The 21,255-nt window shown below is 41.8% G+C and overlaps 1 protein-coding gene across 8 annotated transcripts in view; it reads left to right on the top strand.

The window, feature by feature from the left end:
- The window catches only part of FYN (FYN proto-oncogene, Src family tyrosine kinase), a 184,743-nt gene that overhangs the window by 156,835 nt on the left and 6,653 nt on the right, over positions 1–21,255 (top strand). For 6 of the 8 annotated variants that reach the window (XM_073337073.1, XM_073337071.1, XM_073337072.1 and 3 more), the window contains 4 exons: positions 1,327–1,506; positions 6,157–6,233; positions 6,336–6,489; positions 17,879–18,010. In XM_073337073.1, the coding sequence (XP_073193174.1) occupies positions 1,327–1,506; positions 6,157–6,233; positions 6,336–6,489; positions 17,879–18,010 (543 nt within the window). The remainder of the gene's footprint in view (positions 1–1,326; positions 1,507–6,156; positions 6,234–6,335; positions 6,490–17,878; positions 18,011–21,255) is intronic. The other 2 variants (XR_012158024.1, XM_073337078.2) reach the window with 2 other exon arrangements.

Genomic DNA, 21,255 nt, shown 5'->3' with positions numbered 1-21,255 from the left:
TTCATCCTTAATATACATGTTCATGGTGTTTTAAAATGTGCTGTTATTCCGCAAAGTGACTCTGGAAATGGCACTGTGTGGTTCTGTTTCTCAATGACTCCATATAAAATGCACTCCGTTTTACAGATGGTAAAGTTTTCTGCCAACCCTGCAACATTCTCCCTGAAATCTAAAAGTCGAGCAGTATTCTTTCCAGCTTGCATTTCACTACCTTATCTGTGGTACATTACAAGTGCAGCTAAGGTGCAACTGAGACGTGCTACTCTGCTGAGCCAGGATTACTAAAAAGAAGAGTTTGCTCAATTAGAGAGAACAATTTATTTCAAAAACTCAGCAGTCTTCCCCCACACACGCTTTTTTTTTTTCAAATTGAACATAAGCAGGCTTTGATTTTTACTAATTTAGTCATAATTGTGCAAACACTATGTGCAAACATTTTCGCCTTTGGGTTGTTCATACTACTCACTTGGACTGATCACTGCTACTTACTGATTGTGGGTAAAATTCACCCCCAACAAAATACCAGTACCACATCAGTCCTACTTATGCCCTATTTTGAAGATTTAAGTGGGACTTAAATAGCGTGTAGGTCTTTTGCTGCCCACACACACAGAGTGAATGTCACCCAGCATAATTGTCTACCTAAGTCGTTTGGTGTTGGTGTTGTCAATAAGGCAAAAAACAGCTCTATAAAGGGATCAAATTTTATGTGAAATTATTGAGACACAATGCTCATGGAACCCCATGGTGCCACTTTCACAGTCAGTGTTCAGTGCAGAACAAGTCTGGAGAGCCTGCACCACTAATTTCCGCATTTAAAAAAATTAAGCATTTGCCTTTGTTTCCTTCCTTGCTGACTCCTGTAATTACAAGGATTCTGTGTAACAGACTAGTTTCTGTCAGTATCTATTTCTGACATTGTATGTAGCAGTAGTGAACTAGCCAGCCCTATTCCTGAAGCTGTACTGACATCACTGAAATTCTCCTAAATAAGCAGGAAAATAAGTGTTAATTTCAACATCAGGAGCTCAATCCTGAATTCCGTATTTAGGCAAACCTTCCACTGATGTCAGAGCCTGAGTACGAATGGAGAGATCAGGCCCTGTATTTGTAATGAAGATGAAAAGTAATATTTTGCCATAATGAAAAAACTAAATTGATAGGAAGAAATGTAAACAATAAAGAGCAAAAAAAAGTAAAGCAGTTTTAAAAATAAAAATAATATTGGTGTCCTTGTAAATTACTCTGCACTTAAATTAGGTGTTAGTTTTCTTTTCCAGACAGAAGGATGTTTAACTTAACAAAATATCTATTGATTGGTTGTAGGTACATGGAATGGAAATACTAAAGTGGCAATAAAGACTCTGAAGCCTGGCACAATGTCCCCAGAATCCTTCCTAGAGGAAGCTCAAATCATGAAGAAGCTAAAGCATGACAAGCTAGTCCAGCTTTATGCTGTGGTGTCTGAAGAGCCGATCTATATTGTCACAGAGTACATGAATAAAGGTGAAATAGTGCTTCTGACCTTGGTCCTTATGAGTAGCAAGTCTTTTTGTTTCAGAGTCACAGCAGTGTTAGTCTGTATCCGCAAAAAGAAAAGGAGTACTTGTGGCACCTTAGAGACTCACAAATTTATTTGAGCATAAGCTTTAGTGAGCTACAGCTCACTTCATCGGATGTACCCGATGCATCTGATGAAGTGAGCTGTAGCTCACGAAAGCTTATGCTCAAATAAATTTGCTAGTCTCTAAGGTGCCCCAAGTACTCCTTTTCTTTTAAGGCTTTTTGTATGTTCAAGCACTGTGGGTGGGTGGGTGTGCGTGCGTACACAGTGTAAAGAATGTTGGGTCAAATTCAGTCCTGGGCATAAGTAGGCACAGATTATTACCTCAGGTCTGAATTGGGCCCCAACAATTGAAAATGTTTATATGGTTTCTGTACAAGTCACACACAGTTTGAAAAAAAATTAAGCAGGCAAGTACAGCATAAGTGTTCCAATTATAATGGCATCTTATCCTCCTTGATAACAGGAATTTCAAAAGTTCTACCGCGGAACTATATTGTATATTGCTTCAGGAAATCCTAACTCTACACGGCACCAGAGTGTTCATATTGAATCTCTTGTTCATGTTGTCAGTCTGAGATTTTTTCCCCCCTTTTGGCAGTGCTGAGCCTTTTAGGACACACACTGCCCTCAGAAGACAGCTTTAATTTTCAGGCTGCTCCATATATCATACACTTTTATCTACTTAATTATGACAACAATCTAGTAAAATGAACTAAGGAAAATTTTTAGCTAGCTTGTCAGTCAAATGTTGCACCAGTGTTGAGGGGAAGACCAAAAGATGCATTTGTTTTAGAAAAGTAAATGAACCAAATAAAGGAACAAGTTCTACAGGGAATTTAGTTGTACAATGGAGGATACTTTTTACAATTTAGTGGTTTCTTTTAATCTATTTGGAGTTGATTTTTATTTTCCTGGCAGGTGTCCCTCTCTCTCTCTCTCCTCAGAGGCATCCGAGCATTGTCTAACTTGCATATTATGATTAAAGGCTCAGTGCCAAGCACGTGCTTTTCTTAAAAACGCTCTCTGATCTAGAAATGTTTCTGAAAGATGAAGACTTTTTTGCCTCAGACTTTCCATCAGTTTTGACTGTATCATTCTGGACCTTTGGTTGAAGATTTAACCAGGGGGAAGCTCCTAATCTTCTGTTCTCTCCCTATATTTATTAAATAATGTCTTTACTTTAATACTTTTAAACAAAGACAGTTTCCCATCCCTATTCAGGGGTTAAAGTGCAGGAGCAGGGAGACATGGTTCTCCCTGCTCCTGCAAGAGAGTTGACAATAGATGTGCCCCTGCCTAGGATCCTTTCAAAGTGTCCCCCTGGGGTATTCAGCTTCTGATCACTGGATACACACAGAGATCCCAGGACTTCTGTTCCCAGAGGAACAATGTACCCTAGTTTACCAGCTTAGCCCACCATTCTGTGTCACACGCAGCACTTGAGTTCAATTCTAGTAAAACAAAAGGCAATTTATTTGAGAGAATGGAGATTCAAATAGACACAAGTGTGAGTGATGGAAACAACCGGTTACATACAAAACAAAATCATAAAACATGAACTAGGGCGTACACTTATTAATAGGAAAAGTAAATAACTAATAAAGTAGATTCTCACCCTGTAGTTCAGTCTTCTGCAGCATTTGGGTCCTAGCTCCATGAGGCTAACAGTGTTTCATGAAGCACGTCCGCTCATCAAGATATCTCCTCAGTGAATGGATTCAGAGTGTCTTTCTTCCCCTATGATACACTGAATCAGTTTTTTGTCTATATTCACAGACAGGGTGATTCCCCCTCAGTGCCTCCTCATTCCTTTTCACTGCCAAGTGGTTTCAGTGTTTATAGTTTCTTTGATGGTTTTCCATTGACTTTTCTGTGTTGGTTGCAAAGCTAGAAAACCAAGCAATACATTACATTATTGGCCAGCCAGAGAGGGATGACGCCTTCCCTCACACATGAATGGGCCATCACTGAGACATATGATTCTTTGATGACTCACTTTCACTCCAAGACCATAGGGGGCATAATTTTCAGTATAGTTATATTATTCCATAAATATTACCCATACATATATCACTCAACCATTATCCATAATTTATAAGCTCTCAGTAGAGACCTCACATGCCACCCTTTATAGATAAATACCATGAAAGCATATTTGGTGCAGTGAATGTGTCAGGCCTGAAATAGGAGTAGCTTGTAAAGAACAGTGATCCCTTTGCCAGTTGGCACCAATAGGGCTCTGTGTCACACTCCCACTTTCTCCCCTGGCTTGAGTAAGCAGCACTCCCAGACAATTTAGCAGGTACAGTGTGAGCTCCCTCTCCTGTCTCAATCTGCTTTAACCACTATCTCTAGTCCTTCCTCTGCTCAACCCTCGGTTTTGTCTTCAACAAGTGCATAATTCAGTCTTTTAAATGTAATGTCTTATTATATATTACTTTAAAAAGATGCGCTGTTGATTTCTATCTTCTAAGGAAAATTAGCCTCTGTGAATGCTAGGTTTGTAGGCTTGTTAGGCTGCAGTCTGACCTTTCTCTTGAAATAGGCTGAGCTAGGATCTGAGACTTTTTCCAGGCATTGCATGGCTTAGAATAGAAATGTAAAGCTGGAAGGGATCTTGAGAGGTCATGAGTACAGCCCCCCACACTGAGGCAGGGCCAAGTATACCTAGAGCATCCCTGACAGGTATTTGTGTAACCTGTTCTTTAAAAACTTCAATTGGGAGGATTCCACAATCTCCCTTGGAAGCCTATTCCAGAACTTAACTATCCTTATAGTTAGAAAGTTTTTCCCAATATCTAACCTAACTCTCCGTTGCTTCAAATTAAGCTGTCTTACCTCCAGTGGACATGGAGAACATCTGACCACTGTCCTCTTTGTAATAGCCATTAACGTGTTTGAAAACTGTTTATCAGGTCCCCCTGTCAGACTTCTTTTCTCAAGACTAACCATGCCAAAAAAAATTTAACCTTTCTTCATAGGTCTAAACCTTTTATCACGTTTGCTCTCCTCTGGACATTCTCTAGTTTGTCCACAACTTTCTTAAACTGTGAATCCCAGAACAGGAGACAGTACTCCAACTGAGGCCTCACCAGTGCCTAGTAGAGTGGGACAGTTACTTGCTGTGTTTTACATATGACACTCTTGTTAATACACCTCAGGATATTAGCCTTTTTTACAACTGCATCATGTTGTTGACTCTCATTCAATTTGTTATTCACAAAACACCCCAGATCTTTTTCAGCAGTACTACTGCCTAACTAGTTATTCCTCATTTTATATTTGTGCATTTGATTTTTTTTCTTCTTAAGTGTAATACTTTGCATTTGTCTTCACTGAATTTCATCTTTTTGATTTCAGACCAATTCTTCAATTTCTCAGGGTTTCTCTGATGACCCCTATTGAAGTTTCTATTTCTCTCCCAATGTTTAGTCCTATGTTATGGTCACCTTTTTAAAAACCTTTCTGGGGGCTTTTGTCAACTTGCCTCCTTTGAACGTGACGAAAAGCCCTCCTCACTCTGTTGCCACGTCAGGGTGTGCAGATGCTCTCAGGTGGACCCCATCTCTTCCCAACAGTCCTCCCTCCTGGAACAGCATCCTATGGCCAAGAAAGCAGCAGCTCTCCTGTTGACACCATCTATGCAGCCATTGTATTCATCTCCAGGATCCTCATGTCCAGGCCTCTGGGATTCCTTTTTGATTTTCAGGTCACTAAAGAGCTCCTAAAGGAGCCGTATTGGCCTCTTACTATCCTTGCTATCTTGGAATTGTGTGGATGTTTTCAGCTAAATCAGGCTTTTAGAGAGCAATGTTGTTCAAAAGAATATTAGCAGATACATGAAAAGTTAGACATATGTATTTTGTCAGTAACATTCAGGGAAAATTTAAAACAACTGGCACGGGTGGCATATGAACCGGGGGCTTGGGGAGGCTAGCACCTGGCCTGCCCCTTCTGCCCGAGGCCCCGCCACTCCTGCCTCCTTCCCCCACCAGAGCCCACTGCCCCACCTCATCTCCGGCCACCAGCTCTCGCGCGCGCTCTCTCTCTCTCTCACACACACTCACTCACACTCACACACACACCCGTCCAGCCCTGGAGCGCCAAGCAGGCGGCGCGCGCACCAACTCCAGCCACCCAGAGTCTTCCCCCAGGGCCCGGGCCAGGGGGAAGACCTGCAGCAGAGCACCACAAGAAGCAGGAGAGGGTCTGGGGGCAGAGCCTAGGCACAGCCACACAGAGCTGGTTGGGGAAGCTCAGCCTACTCCGGCCTTTGATACCCGCCACCCATGACAATGGGGTTTTTGTTCCTTTTTTTTGTCTAGTTACATAATCTTCCACAAATATATAGGAGAATATAGTAAAGCAGCAGTAGCATTAATTACAAATCAATTCTGAGAATATATGTATCTGTAAGTGGGAGTTGCCCTGTTTTTGAAATATTCCCCTAATTCTGGAACCTTGACACGGTGTCACTTCAACCAAAAATATTGCTCTTAAATACTGTTTACTAAATGGAATCCCTCCCTCCTCATTAATAACCTTGTTTTCTTAAAGTGACTCTTCAGTGTTAACTTTTGCATTTGCAGGGAGTTTGCTAGACTTCTTAAAAGATGGAGAAGGAAGAGCCTTAAAGTTACCGAATTTAGTGGACATGGCAGCACAGGTATGTCTTAATTTATAAGCAAGTAGCTGAGTGTGTTTTGTACCGCAACTGTGTAGGACTTCATTTTTAAATCACGCCTATTGAGACCTGTGCTTCTAACAGGTTGCTGGAGGGATGGCTTACATTGAGCGCATGAATTATATACACAGAGACCTGCGATCCGCAAATATCCTGGTGGGGAATGGCCTAATATGCAAGATTGCTGATTTTGGATTAGCAAGATTGATTGAAGACAACGAATACACAGCGAGACAAGGTGGGAGCAGTAGCAAATGTAACCTTGAATATGGTTTTTGAAACAGATGAAGAAAAAAACATGCTAAAATACCAAGAGGTTGCTTCAAGTTCAGGATTTAACCTTCTATAAAAAATATTAACCCATGTTTTAATTCCTAATCCTGATAGAGGGCTGGGAGCTTTGCTGAGGTAGTACATAAAGCCCAGGAGAGGAGGAATGTATAATTGCTTAACTGTGACTTCTCTAGCTAATTCTGGCCAGCCCTCAACTGAAAATAATATCCAAGTGCCCTGACAGAGAACTCCTCCCCTCCCCACCCCGTCTCCCGCCATCTTCACAAGGAAAGCTGAAGAACAACAACACTACAGCACTAAGCAACATATATATGTGTAAGCTGAGGCATACGTTCATATACATATTCTAATGAAATTATTTTTTCTTCCTATATGCACTAACCATGGTAAATATTGCTGGGCTGTACTTCATTTTTCTTGGTTTTTAGTCCATTTTGGAGGAAGTTACTTTAATCAAGTACTCGTTCTTTAATACATCTGTGTGTTTCTGAGAACAGTATTTTCTTTGGGAACTTTTAGGGGGGGTTTTAATATGAAAACCGTTCTCCACTGCCACACAGATTGCTGGGCATGAGCAACCACTGATATACAATACTCTTTGAGATGGTAAGTTTTTATAGCAACCCTTACTGCACTTCCTTTAAAGGCAGCTTTTTAAAAATCCTGTGTTCATGCTGAGCCATCTCTCTCTCACACACACTCTCACACACACTTTGTACTCTGTAAGTCTTTACGAGTCATTCCTAATTTTTCAGTGTGTTCAAGTTTGCAAAGACACAGGATGTAGTTTTGGTCTGTCCAATGGCAGTACTTGCCCAATATATATCAATAAATACCACTCCAGATATTGGAACTCCATTAACCCATAGGCCTTTTGTTAAACCATATTATATGTCATCAAAAAGTAGGGAGGGTTAAATACTTCATAACCCATTAAGAGCTTTTATCTTAACCAAATGTCCCTGTTCTCGTATGGAATCTGTCTCTGTTTTAGCAAAGAGTTTTCTTTTGCTTTCTGGCTCTGAAATGTTCACCAAATGAGCCAAAGAGTTCAGAGTGCTGCATATTTCAGTGAGAGCAAAAGCCATCATGCCATTCAGATCCCTATAAATTTCTTTCAGCTGTTGTCAGCTGCACTTGTTTGCAGAAATGTGGCACCCTAACCAGCCTACACTCACACCAGTGCTAACAGTTGCTTACTGTGTCTTTCCACTTATTTGAGAGCGGTATGAGGGATCAGCTTACAGGGAGAGCCTCTTTTTCTCTGTCTGAGCTCTTAAAGAAATTGTGGTAAGTACTGATGCAGAGAGTTAACTAATGGTGATTTGAGCACTAAGTGCACATGCCGGTGCACAGGGTCCACGCCCTCAAGCCTGTCCCATATGTGAAGTCTGAGAGGTGTGCTTGAGTAAAGGCAGCAGGATCCAGCCCATAAAATAGCTTGGGGAAAAATGCTCAGTAGAAAAAATTATGATCTCCTTTTTGTTTTACTGCCACTTTTTTCTCTTTTTGGAAAGCCCCCAATGTATATTTTGACATGACTAACTATTTGTTTTAGTAGGCAACATTGCTGGACAACATTTTCTGAGCTTAGAATTCGTAGGAAATCCTTGGATGTCCTATTTCCTTTCAGGGTTACATCTCCTAGAATAGCTTAGCTGTTTTCATATGTTAGAAATCCCTGAAAGCCCCACGTGCCCTGGTTTTATTTACATTGTGAATAATCTTTGATTTTATAGGATAATAATAAGTGATTAAAGTTAGGATGGAAAAAGTTTGGACTCAGAGAGAGTAAAGATGGGTTTGGACTGGTGAAGACAAGCAAGTGTTTTAAGTTGGGGAGAGAGAATGGCCTTGTGGTTAGGATACATGCCTGAGAGTCAGAAGACCTGAGTTCTGTGTGTCCAGCACAAACTTATTGTGCGATTGTGTGCAAGTCACCTACCCTTTCTATGCTGCAGCTTCCTCTCCTGTGCCATACTTAAGTCATTTAGAGCTCTGTATAGATTGTGCCTTAGAGCAGAGCCCTGAGCAAGAGAAGATGCATGAACTGCACTGTCCCAGGATCACTCCAGGTAGCACTGTGCTGAAGGTTTACAGCTAAATCTTGTTTAAAGGGTTTCCTAGTTTTGCTGTTGCTTCTATATCCTGCTCTAAAGTAAATTTTGGCTGAGCTTGGCAACTGTATATACCGGGATGGCCAAACTTACTGACCCTCTGAGCCATATACAATAATCTTCAGAAGTTCAAGAGCTGCAAGACACGCACAACCTTTACACATGCATTTTAAAAAATATTAACATCCTACTTACTGTATCATGGCTAATTACTGCAAGAGCTAGCAGCCTTGTGGGTCTCCATCCTGGTCCTAAGTCTTTGGAAATCTAGTTGATATGTTGTCAAGGTGGTACGGAGATGCTCAGTCAGATGTTGATTTGTAAGGACTGCACAGTGTTTCGATTTTTATGAACTTCATCATGGAGTACAGTGATTCACAGCAGTATGATGTGCCAAAAATTGAAATGAGTTGCACACTAGCATTCTTGAGTTGAGGACACCTCATTCCTGGAACTTGCTTCCAGAATTCAATTGTAGACTGTGATTTATGCGTAGTCTTTAGACCCTGCTCTTCCTGGAGTTCCAGTGGTTCCTTTTCTACAGTAGATGTTTCTGTAACCATGGTTTTGGGAATTGGACAGCCGTCATTGATCACATCAACCATGAATGGGTTTTACAAGAAAGGCTAAGCAGGATCTCAGCTTCTGCAAGTCTTCAAACCTGTCCTGAAAATCATCAAGCAGTTCTTGTAATTTACCTCTGTATTCCTCAAGTTCGTGATCTTCTACAATTTCAGGGAATGTGTTTACCCTACTCTTGAGATGGGGAAAGTGGTTGAAGTCACTTGACACTATGTCTCTTTGCAGAAGCTTTAACTTATTATGGAAGCTGAAGACTGTCTGAGTAAAGTCAGAAATAATCTTATCCCTCCCTTGGAGTGCCAAGTTCAGAGTTTGCAGATGGTTCATAATATCAGTGAAAAATATCATCCTGCATCCATTGCTCATCTTTCAGTTGTGAATAGGACTTTGCTTTCCTTGAAGAAAAGGAACTGATAGGTTCCATCAGTTCCACAAATCTGTTTAAGACATTGCTGGTTGATACCCCTGTGGAGCTGAAGCTGCGAGCACCAGTTCAAACCCCTCTTCCCCGCAGGGTGAAGCCGCAGGCTCTGCAAGCTGCAGCTGACCTGACAAAGAGCCACATGTGGCTCGCGAGCCGCAGTTTGGCCATGCCTGGTATATACTCAGTTTCGCTCAGTTCCAATTACCCTGGTTTCTAATACAATTTGAGTAACCAGTATGAACCTAGGGACTTAGAAACAGGTTTAAAATCCCTTCATAACCTAACACTTTTGCCTAGAATCTGATTTAAATTGGCTTTAATCATGTTTCTTAACTCAGTTTTGAGTACTAATATGGTGGGGACTATAGTAGCATAAAGAAGTTGTGCTGCCTTTGCATGTTTCCCATGACCTATCAGTCTAATTCTCTAAGGGCACGCATCTGGGGACTGCTCTGTTTATCTAGACGGCTACTGCCTCTGTGGTGATTCTGACACACAGGAGTGGAAAATGGGGGCAGGGGGCGGCAGATTGTCAGTTCCTTTTGGAGAAAGGAAGTGCTGGACCGTGTGAAATCTGAAGATTAAAGTTTAAAATAAAGTAGCTTAGGTCACAATCTCCTCTCCACTTTTCTCTGGGAGCTAATTTTGTTTGGGGGTTTTTTTGCAAGGGGGGCGGGGGAATTATTTCTTCCCCGTGTCCCCAGAAAGTGTTACTTTTGGATCCATGTAAATATTTTGAAAGGAAACAGATGGGGATGATCTAAGCCCCAGTGGTTTAACATGTGGGATTCTTGGTCCAGATGAATCTTTCTCAGCTGGTGGTAACATTTTGTTGACCGGAAAGTTTATTTTTATTTTGGATTTAAGCAGAGGCCTGACTGCTCATGATTTATGAAAGGTAAATAGCAAGCGGTTAGGTCCATGCATCCACCGTTTCTCAGCAATCATCAGGAAGGAAACAGATGGTCACACCCAGTGTGATTTAAAGAGTGTGACTAGAAACTATGTACTGCCATTGAATATATGGAAAACATCATTTGGCTTCTAGTGAACATTTGGCTTCTCTTGTCTTGCTTTGTTGTCAAAAAATAAATCTTGCTTTTCTAGTACGTAAGTGAATAATCAAAGGAAAGAAATTGTATATTAAAATGATACTCATTTGAAAGGCTATTGCCTCTTTGCCAGTTGCCACCGTATCACTTTCCTCTGGGTCACGCTCTAATTTTTCTGCCTGGTTGTCTTAAATGGCATTGCTTGTGTCAGCCTTGTACAGCAAGCTTCAAAGTTAATTGTCTCCCTACTGCCTCCTTCTCTCCTGCAGACCAGTGAGTCAGAGTCCTTGCATCACTTTCTACCCGAGACTTCCCATACGGCATTGTTCCCATTGAACTTTGAACCAGATCAGTGATGTAGAGCCTTAGCCAGGCACATGGCATGACTGCTTGGGAGAGCTGCTGGGAAGGAGTGGTTCCTATTATAAGCAGAAGCAGCTGAAACAAATTTAAAATGTCCTTCGTAAAATGGGATTTATTTTCCAGTCCATGTGTCTGTTGCATATATTGGCAGCACTTGTGGTAATGCTACTCCAACACTGATGAAACAATAAGGATTTTTCTGATGCCTTCCAGACCCCCTAGAGCTATTTTTGTAGCTCGTGTATGTGTGTTTGTGAACTCTCAGATACATTTTTGTCTCAATACTCTGGTGTATCTGCTTTGATTTTTCTTGAAATGGGAGTTTTCTTTGTGCTCTGTCAGTCCTTTGTAGAGAACTGACACCTGGTTCTCCAGCTAACCAGACCACATTGTTTGGAATTGACTATACCGCAGTACAGCACATCCAAGGTTAGGTTCCTGTTCTTCATCTCTCATTTCCAGGGCCAGCAGTAGCATGGAAGGAAAGGAGTAATGACTCGTTTTGCTCGACAGCAAACCCTAAGTGTTTGAGAAAAAAACACTGATGGGCTTCAAAGGAAACCCCATCCAATTGTCCTCAACAGACAGGAGAGTGACCAATTAGAGAGGCTTGGGGGTTCTGAGTAGGGGAGACAGAGCTCTGTTAAGAACTTGGAGTTCCCCCAAGACCCATTTCCCCAGGTGAGATGGGGTAAGGACCTTGTTCTTGTTTCTAACTTTTTACCAGGCTCATAATTTCATATTAGTTCACTCAGCAAACAAGATATAATAGTACATTTTTGGCTTAGGTCCTCCCACACAGCATTTGTCTACCAAAACTGACTTGTTTCCTGTTACATGCTTGCTTCAGCATTTTTTATCTCTGTGGCTTTCCCTTTCCAGCCCCAAATGCTACTTAACATTGAACTAAATTCTCTAATAGTTGACCTAATAGTTTCCTTGGTTTATCGTTTTAGCTTCTGTTTAAAAAAAAAAAAAGTATACCCTCAGAGTCTTGTTTTCTCAAGAAAGGTAGTGTACTCTGCCAAGCCCAGTGCTTGTTCTTGGTGACCTGTAGTAACAAGTTTGTTTCAGCATAGAGTGCAGTGATACAGCAGCAGCTTTGGGAGAGTGGGGACACAGTTTCAATTGTCAGATTTTTGTGTGTTTGTTTTTCTTACGGTTTTAAATGTAAAAATACAAAACAAAAGCCTTGAGGGATTTCCTTAGCATGAGAAAATACATTCTGGGAGTTCCACCCAGCTCCTCCCCCTACTCTTATCATGAAACGCATTGTCGGGGAAAGGAGAATTAAATTGGGCTTACTGTCCTCCTGATCCTGATGAAGTCTAGTTTGGAGACGCCTTGTTCTTCCTCATCCTGCCCAGACATCCAGGGAGTTTAGTAACAGGCCTGTGACTCTTATTAATATCCTTTTCTAGTAGAGTCACTGGCCTAAGAATCCATGTGTCTGGTGGACTTTATTTCCTTGCACTGACTCCAGTGAGCTAGCTGTTTGTCTGAAGGCCATGATGTAAGTAGCACAGCCAGACAAGAATTGCTGCTCTCACACAGAATTAATTCAGAAACTGTTTGATAAGTGGGGATAAAAGCAATCAGTTCAGACTTGACTTCTGGGTAAGGACAAACTATGCTGACCTAATTTATTTAGATAGTGATTGGTTTGTCAGTCACGTTACAGATCTGTTAGATTTTAATAAACACAGTACCTACATTTCTGGCAGAAACCACTGAGCCAGATCCCCCTCTAATATAAATCTGCATAGTTGCATCCACAACAGTGGAGATAAACCAAATTACTCCAGATGAGGATCTGGCCCATGAGACTTCTTAGCACATCAAAAAGAAAAGGAGTACTTGTGGCACCTTAGAGACTAACAAATTTATTTGAGCATAAGCTTTTGTGAGCTACAGCTCACTTCATCGGATGCATGCAGTGGAAAATACAGTGAGGAGATTTATATACACAGAGAACATGAAACAATGGGTGTTACCATACACACTGTAACAAGAGTGATCAGCTAAGGTGAGCTCTTACCAGCAGGAGAGCTGGGGGGTGGGGGGGCTTTTATAGAGAAAATCAAGGTGGGCCATTTCCTGCAGTTGACAAGAACGTGTGAGGAGCAGTGGAGGGGGAATAGACATGGGGAAATAGTTTTACTTTGTGTAATGACCCATCCACTCCCAGTCTTTATTCAAGCCTAAGTTAATTGTATCCAGGTTGCAAATTAATTCCAATTTAGCAGTCTCTCGTTGGAGTCTGGTTTTGAAGTTTTTTTTTTGTTTTTTTGTTTTTTTTTAAGAATTGCCACTTTTAGGTCTGTAATTGAGTGACCAAAGAGACTGAAGTGTTCTCCGACTGGTTTATGAATGTTATAATTCTTGACGTCTGATTTGTGTCCATTTATTCTTTTACGTAGAGACTGTACAGTTTGACCAATGTACATGGCAGAGGGGCATTGCCGGCACATGATGGCATATATCACATTGGTAGTTGTGCAGGTGAACAAGCCTCTGATAGTGTGGCTGACGTGATTAGGCCCTATGATGGTGTCCCCTGAATAGATATGTGGACACAGTTGGCAACGGGCTATGTTGCAAGGATAGGTTCTTGGGTTAGTGGTTTTGCTGTGTGGTGTGTGGGTGCTTGTGAGTATTTGCTTCAGGTTAGGGGGCTGTCTGTAAGCAAGGACTGGCCTGTCTCCCAAGATCTGTGAGAGTGTTGAGTCATCCTTCAGGATAGGTTGTAGATCCTTGATGTTGCGTTGGAGAGGTTTTAGTTGGGGGCTGAAGGTGACGGCTAGTGGCGTTCTGTTATTTTCTTTGTTAGGCCTGTCCTGTAGTAGGTAACTTCTGGGTACTCTTCTGGCTCTGTCAATCTGTTTCTTCACTTCCGCAGGTGGGTATTGTAGTTGTAAGAATGCTTGATAGAGATCTTGTAGGTGTTTGTCTCTCTCTGCGGGGTTGGGGCAAATGCGGTTGTATCGTAGAGCTTGGCTTTAGACAATGGATCGTGTGGTGTGGTCTGGATGAAAGCTGGAGGCATGTAGGTAGGCAAAGCGGTCAGTAGGTTTCCGATATAGGGTGGTGTTTATGTGACCATCGCTTATTAGCACCGTAGTGTCCATGAAGTGAATCTCTTGTGTGGATTGGTGCTAAAAGGGAGGCCAGGCCTTGGCCATATCCCCTTCAAGGTTGCCAGCACTGCTGATCAACCACCCCCTTGCTCTCAGAAGGCTTGTCTACACTATAGCATTTTGGTGTTGCGATCCCTTAGCCACCTATAAAAGCACCTACAGCTTCTTACAGAGGTGATGTACAGCAAACACTTCGCACCATCACTGTGATTGCAGGCTAGACAGTGTCATACACTGCAACATGGCCCTCTACACTATTGCAGTGCTGGTGTGAACATGAAATGCAAACATTGCAATTGCAGCAGCACAATTGGGTCTCTCGGTGCAATCTCACAGTGCTCCCGCCCCACCACACAGTGATGGCTCTGCCAGTTTAGAGCATGGCATCTGTCAGGATACTCATCTGCCCACTTCCTTGTGACATGTGTGGATCTTCAAGCAGGTCAGGGCCATCTGGAGCAGTAATCCAAACCTATACAAAATGTTAACCATACAGATGCGCATTTCACGCTTTCTCTAGAGAGCTGTGCGAGGCTCGTAGTCCTCACTCCTCAGCATTGCCAGTAATTGGGGAAACCAGGTAGGGGCCAGCCTCCTACAGCCAATGCTGATGCTGAGGGGGGATGAGGAGTCCAGACAGCCATTCTCATCCGTTGCACACAGCAATGATTTGTAGACACCACCTCTAAGATAGATTTTAAGGAATCATTTAGAAGAGGATAAGGCGGTTCTCTGCAAATTTTGACAGGAAGTTTTGTAATCTCAGACCAGTCCCTTAAGGAAATAACATAAGAGAATGTGCTCATAGCCAAAATTTTCAAACCTGAATGCCTAAAATTAGGCTCCTAGATCTGTGTTCACCCACATAAGTATGAAACGGCCTGGCTTTCAGACATCCTGAGCATCTGCAAGTCCCACTGAAGTCAGCAGGAGCTGCAGGTGCAGAACACTGTGGAGTCAGGCTATGTTTATAGGGGTATCTACAAGGGTTCCTCACTTCAGGCACCCATATTTGAAAACGTTGGGGCTGTGTCTTTAAGTTTGGCAAGACTTACCTAAGCAACTCAACCTGTGTTCCATTTGCTTCAGCAATATGTATTGGTAAATAATTCAGCTCTTGAGTTTAAAATTATTCCTACAATATATTTAAATAATGTCTGGCGTTTTACCAATTAAAGGAACTCAAAATTTACTTTGTCTACTTTGTATTCTGAGCCCAAGTCATATTGCTTAGAACAGGAGAAAATTCAAGGCACTGATCACTGAATGAGATAGCAAAACAGTATTAGCAAATTACTATAAGTAGTGCAGTAAATTAACTACCTAGAAGTTATTTGTCAAAGTTGTGATTTCCATGAATCTTTTTAAAGCTAAACAACTTCTATGAGCAAACACTAACAATTCTCACTAATTCAATATGTTTCACAGTTTGAGAGTGTTTGCCACTAGGAATCAGAAAAAGGTAATGCCACTTAATTATACTGCAAGATTTTTTTAAAAGTAATACTTTACCATTTTTGTAGAAAAATGTTTTAATGATTGGAAAAGCAAATAAATCAATGTTTAAAGACCCATTATTTTACTGACTGATAAAGGCAAAAATCAACCCTGTTGCCACCATTGGTACCTATATGCTATGATGATGGATGAACACATTAGAACTGCACATCACTACAGACTTTTCAGTTCAGGGAACATAAAAGGACATTGTCGAGATATAAATCACAGGCCAAAATTCTGCCCTGACATCACATCCAAAGAAACTTCATTTGCAGTATTTTTTTTTAATCCTTGCATGTTACCAGTAACATGTAACATTTTTAATGTATGGTTTACTGTTTGTATTTTTGCTCCCTTTGGACAGTGAAGCTAGAAAGGTGTGTTTCTAATAAATTTCACTTCTATTCTCATGCACTAGCATGGCGTAGCAATGTTTGAGTTGTGACTGCTGCAGGGAAATGTTAATTGAAAACATTTTTATTGGGAGAAAACATGCACAAAAGTTTCTATTGGTTTTTAAAATTTCTTTTTTATAAAACCTCAATGTTGAGTTTAAATTCTTTGACAATGTGTCTCTGAGAGAAACATGTTAACAAGGACCTTGGGGGAGAGAGAGACAGCCTCACTTCAGTCCCTGGAAAAATTATGGAGCAGGTCCTCAAGAAAACCATTCTGAAGCACTTGGAGGAGAGGAAGGTGATCAGGAACAGTCAACATGGATACACCAAGGGCAAGTCATGCCTGACAAATCTGACTGCCTTCTATGTTGAGATAACTAGCTCTGTGGATATGGGGAAAGCAATGGACGTGGTATATCTTGACTTTAGCAAAGCTTTTGATACGGTCTCCCACAGAATTCTTGCCAGCAAGTTAAAAAAGTATGGATTGGATGAATGGAATATAAGGTGGATAAAAAGCTGGCTAGAATGTCAGGCTCAACGGGTAGTGATCAATGGCTCGATGTCTAGTTGGCAGGTGGTATCAAGCAGAGTACCCCGGGGTTGGTCCTGGGGCTGGTTTTGTTCCAGAGCTTTGTAAATGATCTAGATGATGGGATGGATTGCACCCTCAGCAAGTTCACAGATGCCACTAAGCTGGGGGGAGAGGGATAGGGTCCAGACAAATGGGAGGATTGCGTTAAAAGAAATCTGATGAGGTTCAACAAAGACAAGTACAGAGTCCTGCACTTAGGACGGAAGAATCCCATGCACCGCTACAGGCTGGGGACCGACTGGCTAAGCAGCAGGTCTGCAGAAAAGGACCTAGGGGTTACAGTGGATGGGAAACTGGGATATGAGTCAACAGTGTGCCCTTGTTGCCAAGAAGGCTAATGGCATATTGGGCTGCATTAGTAGGAGCACTGCCAGCAGATTAAGGGAAGTGATTGTTCCCCTCTATTCGGCACTGGTGAAGCCACATCTGGAGTGTTACGTCCAGTTTTGGGCTCCCCACTACAGAAAGGATGTGGATAAATTGGAGAGAGTCCAGTGGAGGGCAATGAAAATGATCAGGGGGCTGGGGCACATGACTTACAAAGAGAGGCTGAGGGAACTGGGCGTGTTTTAGTCTGCAGAAGAGAAGAGTAAGGGGGGGATTTGATAGCAGCCTTCAAGTACCTGAAGGGGGATTCCAAAGAGGATGGAGCTCAGCTGTTCTCTGTGGTGGCAGACGACAGAACAAGGAGTAATGGTCTCAAGTTGCAGTGGGGGAGGTCTATGTTGGATATTAGGAAATCCTATTTCACTAGGAGGGTGGTGAAGCACTGGAATGGGTTACCTAGGGAGGTGGTGGAATCTCTATCCTTAGAGGTTTTTAAGGCTTGGCTTGACAAAGCCCTGGCTGGGATGATTTAGTTGGTGTTGGTCCTGCTTTGAGCAGGGGGTTGGCCTAGATGACCTCCTGAGGTCTCTTCCAATCCTAATCTTCTACGATTCTATGATCCCACAAGCCCCTCTTAAGCCTTCCCTTCCCTTCACAAATTCTACCCACCCTACTTCCTGTGAATCACACATTACAGCCTTGACCATATTCCACTGAGTTATTTGCTAATGTCTCTGTGCAGAACTTTGACTGTTGCAGCACCCACAGAATGAAACCGTCATTTGTTACGCCTGTACTGCCCACATCTTGTTCATAATTCATTTGTTTCTTTCACTAGGTGCAAAGTTCCCCATTAAATGGACTGCGCCAGAAGCAGCATTGTATGGAAGGTTCACAATAAAATCAGATGTATGGTCTTTTGGAATATTACTCACAGAGCTTGTAACAAAAGGGAGAGTGCCATATCCAGGTAAGAAAAGCAGTCGACAATACTAATCTAGGTCTCAATTTAGGAAGGTTCTTAAGCGCATTCATAACTTTACATGTAAGCAGTTCCATTGAATTCAGGTGGGATTGTACTCACATGCTTAAAGTTGCGCATATGCCTAAACATTTTCCTAATTTAGGGCCCTAATGTGTCCATGCCATTATAAGGGTGGTGTCTGGACAGTAAATCTAACCTACCTTCATTCTAATTTCTTTTTACTGATATCAATTAAATTGATCATTTGTTTCCAGCAAAATAATTAAGACAATGTAAAATACTGTATTTTAGCCCAAATAAGTCACAGTAGCATTTGCATTCAATTTTTTTTTTAATATCAGTAGATAAGATACAGAATGGATTTATCCATTTATACATCAGTCTAGTTGTACTAGCTTTGATACCTGACGTTGCCAGAACTCTATTTAAATACTTCTAAATCTCAATCCTGGGTATAAAAACCGATGGAAGTGAAAAAAATTATTTATGCAACATGTAGGTACCAGTCCAGAGCAGGTTCACAAAAGATTTAAATCCTCTAGGGAGGGGAAAGTGAGGGCCTGTTACTTTCTTTGTTGAAATCCTGTTATGGAGTGATACTTACATTAAAGATGAGTGGACGTGCTTGTGCACGTTTTCAGAAGGGACAGTTTCACTCTTAACAGCTTCTAAGGAGAGAGGTGTTCATGTGGCTTGAGGGGGAAGGAAATGGTGGCAACAGTGCACTTCATGGAGAATACATTTCTTCTTTCCTTAACATTGTGAATACAGTCTGTGAAATGAGAAAACTAGAATGTCTAGACCCTTTGTATTTTTCCTTAAGACTTGTCCAAATAGTTAAGCACTGATAAAGGTTATTAGTGCGCGGGTTTTGTATGCTATAACAAGTTATAATTGAAAGATTATAGGTAGGTAGGTTATAATTGAAAGGATGCTAAAACAGTTTGTGTGATGCTGTAGAGTCAATTTCTATAATTATCAAAGCAGTCAAAGCCATATCAAATACTAGCTTCTGAAGAGAGTTAAGGATACAGTCTACAGACACTGCTGCTTATAGTCTTGGGGGCTGGAAAAAAGAAAACACCCTCACTTGAGATGTGCTCCAAGAGATGATAGAATGTCTGTGGATCAAGGAGTACTTGTGGCACCTTAGAGACTAACCAATTTATTTGAGCATAAGCTTTCGTGAGCTACAGCTCACTTCATCGGATGCATACTGTGGAAACTGCAGAAGACATTATATACACAGAGACCATGAAACAATACCTCCTCCCACCCCACTCTCCTGCTGGTAATAGCTTATCTAAAGTGATCACTCTCCTTACAATGTGTATGATAATCAAGGTGGGCCATTTCCAGCACAAATCCAGGTTTTCTCACCTCCCCCCCCTTTTTCCAAAAACCACACACACAAACTCGCTCTCCTGCTGGTAATAGCTTATCCAAAGTGACCACTCTCCTTACAATGTGTATGAAAATCAAGGATGGCCCACCTTGCTATTACCAGCAGGAGAGTGGGGTGTGAGGAGGTATTGTTTCATGGTCTCTGTGTATATAATGTCTTCTGCAGTTTCCACAGCATGCATCCGATGAAGTGAGCTGTAGCTCACGAAAGCTTATGCTCAAATAAATTGGTTAGTCTCTAAGGTGCCACAAGTACTCCCTTTCTTTTTGCGAATACAGACTAACACGGCTGTTACTCTGAAACCTGTCTGTGGATCGTTTGACCAGGCGTGAACCTACAGGTCTGCATGCAGAGAGATACCATGCCATAGAATACCTGGGGCAAAAGGGTTATTTTATCATCTTGTTTTGTTTGGGTAAAATGGGGCAGACACAATGTAGAGCAGAAAAGGGAAGACAGACAGAGGAGGGGGAAATATGGTGGGTATGAATGGGAAGTACGGTATTCTCTCTCCCTCAGTCTGCAAATCAAGCACCCCAGTGCTCCATTTTGGGTGAGACGGAGGCGAAGCTGTGAGCCTCAGACACTGTGATGAAAAGGAGGCAGAGATTAAGGAGATGTCAAGGCTCACAATTAAACCTTACACCACAGCCCTAGCAATCCCTGCCAGCAGTAGCATGATTTCTTAACAGATGGGCTGCAATGTTCAGTTAATTTATTGGTGCTCTCTTTAACCCTTTATAAGACAGGGGCTTGAAGTAAGCAACTTCAACAGTATTAGTCACTATTAGTACATGGGAGGGAAATAAAAACTATATGGGCTGTGAGAGAACCAAAGCCAAAATGAATATCAACTTATTTTTAGGTTTGTGCTGGAAATGGCCCACCTGTTGATCACTTTAGATAAGCTATTACCAGCAGGACAGTGGGGTGGGAGGAGGTATTGTTTCATGATTTCTGTGTGTATATAAAGTCTGCTGCAGTTTCCACGGTAAACATCTGATGAAGTGAGCTGTAGCTCACGAAAGCTCATGCTCAAATAAATTGGTTAGTCTCTAAGGTGCCACAAGTACTCCTTTTCTTTTAACTTATTTTTAGTTTTTCTGTTTTTGCTTTACCTAGATTCCCCTTGGATCTTAATCTTCTCTTTCAGTTCAGAAGTAGGAGGCTACAATTCTTTGGCTGTTGTGTGGCAGGATTATTGTTTAAAATGTTGCTTTTCAGGCAGTGCAGCCACACATTCCAGCTACACTGACCAAGCACATCTGTCTTGCCTGTCCTGCTTTCTGGTGTTAAAATTGCTATTAGTATGTGCATGCACGGAACAGCAGCATATGTACATGCTCTACTTGGAGAAGTATCTGCCACAGTGTCATCAAATCCTGTACGGAATTCCATCCGAGTGTGGCCTTTGGAAAATAGCAAAGCTCTGTTTACAAACGCTAAGGGCCCAGTTGTGCAACCACGTCTCACGGCAAATAGTACCTATTACATATACGCAGACACTCTCCCATGGATTTCAGCGGGACTGTTTGGGTCATAAGATACTGTTCACTGTGAGGAAGAGTCAGTCATTCGGCTGTTAGCTCAAAATATCCAAGCTGTTTCTGGAAAATATTAGCTAATGCCATGAGGATTATTCTTGCTTTAGGAAAAAAATACATAGGAAATGATAACAAAAACCATTTTTAAAAATGGATAATTTTCTTCCCTCTTGAGGGTTTGAAAGTGTGGTGTTGCCTCTTTCTTGGCCTTTCCAGTGGTTGTCCCCCTTGGGGTGTGGCTAGGTAAGTATATTAGCTTGGGTATGTGAGTATAAAAGTAG

This window comes from Lepidochelys kempii, chromosome 3 (assembly GCF_965140285.1).
Source record: "Lepidochelys kempii isolate rLepKem1 chromosome 3, rLepKem1.hap1, whole genome shotgun sequence".
Lineage (NCBI taxonomy): Eukaryota > Metazoa > Chordata > Testudines > Cheloniidae > Lepidochelys > Lepidochelys kempii.
This window is presented reverse-complemented; position numbering and strand designations above follow the sequence as displayed.